Source organism: Coregonus clupeaformis, chromosome 30 (assembly GCF_020615455.1).
Source record: "Coregonus clupeaformis isolate EN_2021a chromosome 30, ASM2061545v1, whole genome shotgun sequence".
Lineage (NCBI taxonomy): Eukaryota > Metazoa > Chordata > Actinopteri > Salmoniformes > Salmonidae > Coregonus > Coregonus clupeaformis.
In genome coordinates, this window is record NC_059221.1 from 7,163,802 (window position 1) to 7,166,354 (window position 2,553).

At 47.1% G+C, this 2,553-nt stretch overlaps 1 protein-coding gene across 1 annotated transcript; it reads right to left on the minus strand.

The window, feature by feature from the left end:
- Nucleotides 1-470: 470 nt before the first annotated feature.
- Nucleotides 471-881, minus strand: LOC121546518 (histone H3-like). The gene has a single exon (XM_041857775.1). The coding sequence runs from the start codon at nucleotides 879-881 to the stop codon at nucleotides 471-473; it is 411 nt and encodes a 136-aa protein (XP_041713709.1).
- Between the last annotated feature and the right edge of the window lie 1,672 nt (nucleotides 882-2,553).

Genomic DNA, 2,553 nt, shown 5'->3' on the forward strand with positions numbered 1-2,553 from the left:
CGTGCTCCACTGTAAAGTTTTGGCCTCTGCATGAGTCTCTCAGCAGCACTGCAACATGGGACTTTCAAAGTAAGTTGGCATGCAATGTTTTTTCTGGACTGCATGCAAGGCTATTATTACACACAACTAATAGTGTCAATTATTCATCTGAACACAATTCTTGTTACTATTCGGCCTATATTATCACTCGTTTCTTTTCCCCCTCCTTTGTAAAGCATTTTACTGTGCTACTATAGTTCAAAGGAAGTGGATGAAGCCAGAGTATATACACACACACACAAACATTGAAGCTAGACTTCAGGCAACTAAAAGGTGCAATACGTAGCTTTTAGACGTGTTAGTGAACAACATACATGGTGGTTAATGTAGAGGTGCGTGTATATATGGAACAATTGTGCCTTTTTGATGGAAATATGGAGGTGGCTCTTAAAAGAGCCTTTGGGGGATTTTCGAGTTCAGGTCATCCTCATTTATGCGCGCTCTCCGTGAATATGGCGGGCCAGCTGGATGTCCTTGGGCATGATGGTCACCCGCTTGGCGTGGATGGCGCACAGGTTGGTGTCCTCGAACAGGCCGACCAGGTAAGCCTCGCTAGCCTCCTGCAGGGCCATCACGGCGGAGCTCTGGAAGCGCAGGTCGGTCTTGAAGTCCTGGGCGATTTCTCTCACCAGGCGCTGTAAGGGCAGCTTGCGGATGAACAGTTCAGTGGACTTCTGGTAACGACGGATCTCTCTCAGAGCCACGGTGCCGGGCCTGTAACGGTGAGGCTTCTTCACACCGCCGGTGGCCGGGGCGCTCTTGCGAGCAGCCTGAGTGGCGAGCTGCTTCCTGGGGGCTTTGCCACCGGTGGATTTGCGAGTGGTTTGCTTGGTTCTGGCCATGGCGCGTCTCTGCATTTCGAGGCTATACTCCCGACTGACAGTGTGCTTTTGCCAGCGCGCAGTGTGTAGTTGTGTGCAGGCAGTGTACTATTGGCCTCGTTTGCGATAACAGGCTAGCATTAAAATATAACACAAGATTTCACTCTTGACTTTGACGACTATTATTGCGCGCAAAGGGCCAGCAGTGTGCTATTGTACGCACGCGCTTAGTGTACTATTGGTTTTGGCGCGCAGTGTATTGTGATGGGCGCGCGGTCCTAAAAAAAAAAGAAGCAAAGCATCCTTTCCAGTAACCGACAGAGGAGTCCTCCGCAACGGGCCAATCGGGGTAGTGGGGAGATGGTGTCCAATCAGCAGATGCCACTGCCGGCTTTATACATTTCACATGGGCATTTCGAGGCTATACTCCGACTGTCTAAGAAGGAACCAAGCGCCATGGCCAGAACCAAGCAAACCGCTCGCAAATCCACCCGTGGCAAAGCCTACAGGAGGCAGCTAGCCGCCAAGTCTGCGCGCAGGAGCGCCTCCCCGTTACGAGCCCTGCCAGCGCCTGGGGAGAAAAATCGCCCAGTTCTTCAAGATCGACCTGCGCTTCTAGAGCTCCGCCGTGATAGCCCTGCAGGAGGCTAGCGAGGCTTACCTGGTCGGTCTGTTCGAGGACACCAAACTGTGTGCCATCCACGCAAAGAGGGTGTCCATCGTGCCCTAGGACATCCTGATGGCCCACTGTATTCGCGGAGAGCGCGCGTAAATGATGACCTGATCTCCAAAATCCCACCTCCATATTTCCATCAAAAAGGCACAATTGCTCCATTTATACGCGCACCTCTACATTTCTCACCATGTATGTTGTTAACTAACCTGTCTTAAAGCTACGTATTGCACGTTTTACTTGCCTGAGGCGTTGAAATAAAATGCATAAATCCAAAGGGATTATCTACAATAGTCAAAGATGCGCGGCAGGCCGAAATACTCCAGCCAAATAATTGGCCAAATCTGGAAGGACAAAGGAAGACTCGGTGCATGCGTTGCTTTATTCAGCACAGTTGAATGGACAGCACTTCTGCTTCATCTCCACTCACGAGACGGGTAATAGAGGAGCTCCGTGGTGCTGAAATGTACAAAGTTGTCCACTATCGGTATATCTATTTATTATGGCCATCGAAATGTTAGCTATTCAAATCAGATCCAACAATTATATCAAGGGATTAGAAATCCAAGGTTTAAAAACAAATGTGTCATTGTACTCAGAGGATCTAGATACATTTTCTAACCTCTCTGGAATACAACCACATTATGATAAATGTACTATATAAGGTATTGACCTTCCTGTAGCTCAGTTGGTAGAGCATGGCGCTTGCAACGCAAGGGTTGTGGGTTCGATTCCCACGGGGGCCAGAATGAAAAATGAATGCACTCTGTATAAGAGCGTCTGCTAAATGACTAAACTGTAAATTGGATCACTGACAATACAACTTGTAGTTTACCAATAAAATGGTCTGATGGTGATGTGGATACATATCCCTAAATAAAATGATCTCACTCTATTAAATGTTAATAGAAAGTTAGCAAAAAATTATAAGATCTTGCTACCAAGGAAAGGTAAAAATACCTGTCTATTTGTGGGAAAAAACTAATAGAAAAAAATATATATTTATTGATATTGTATAGT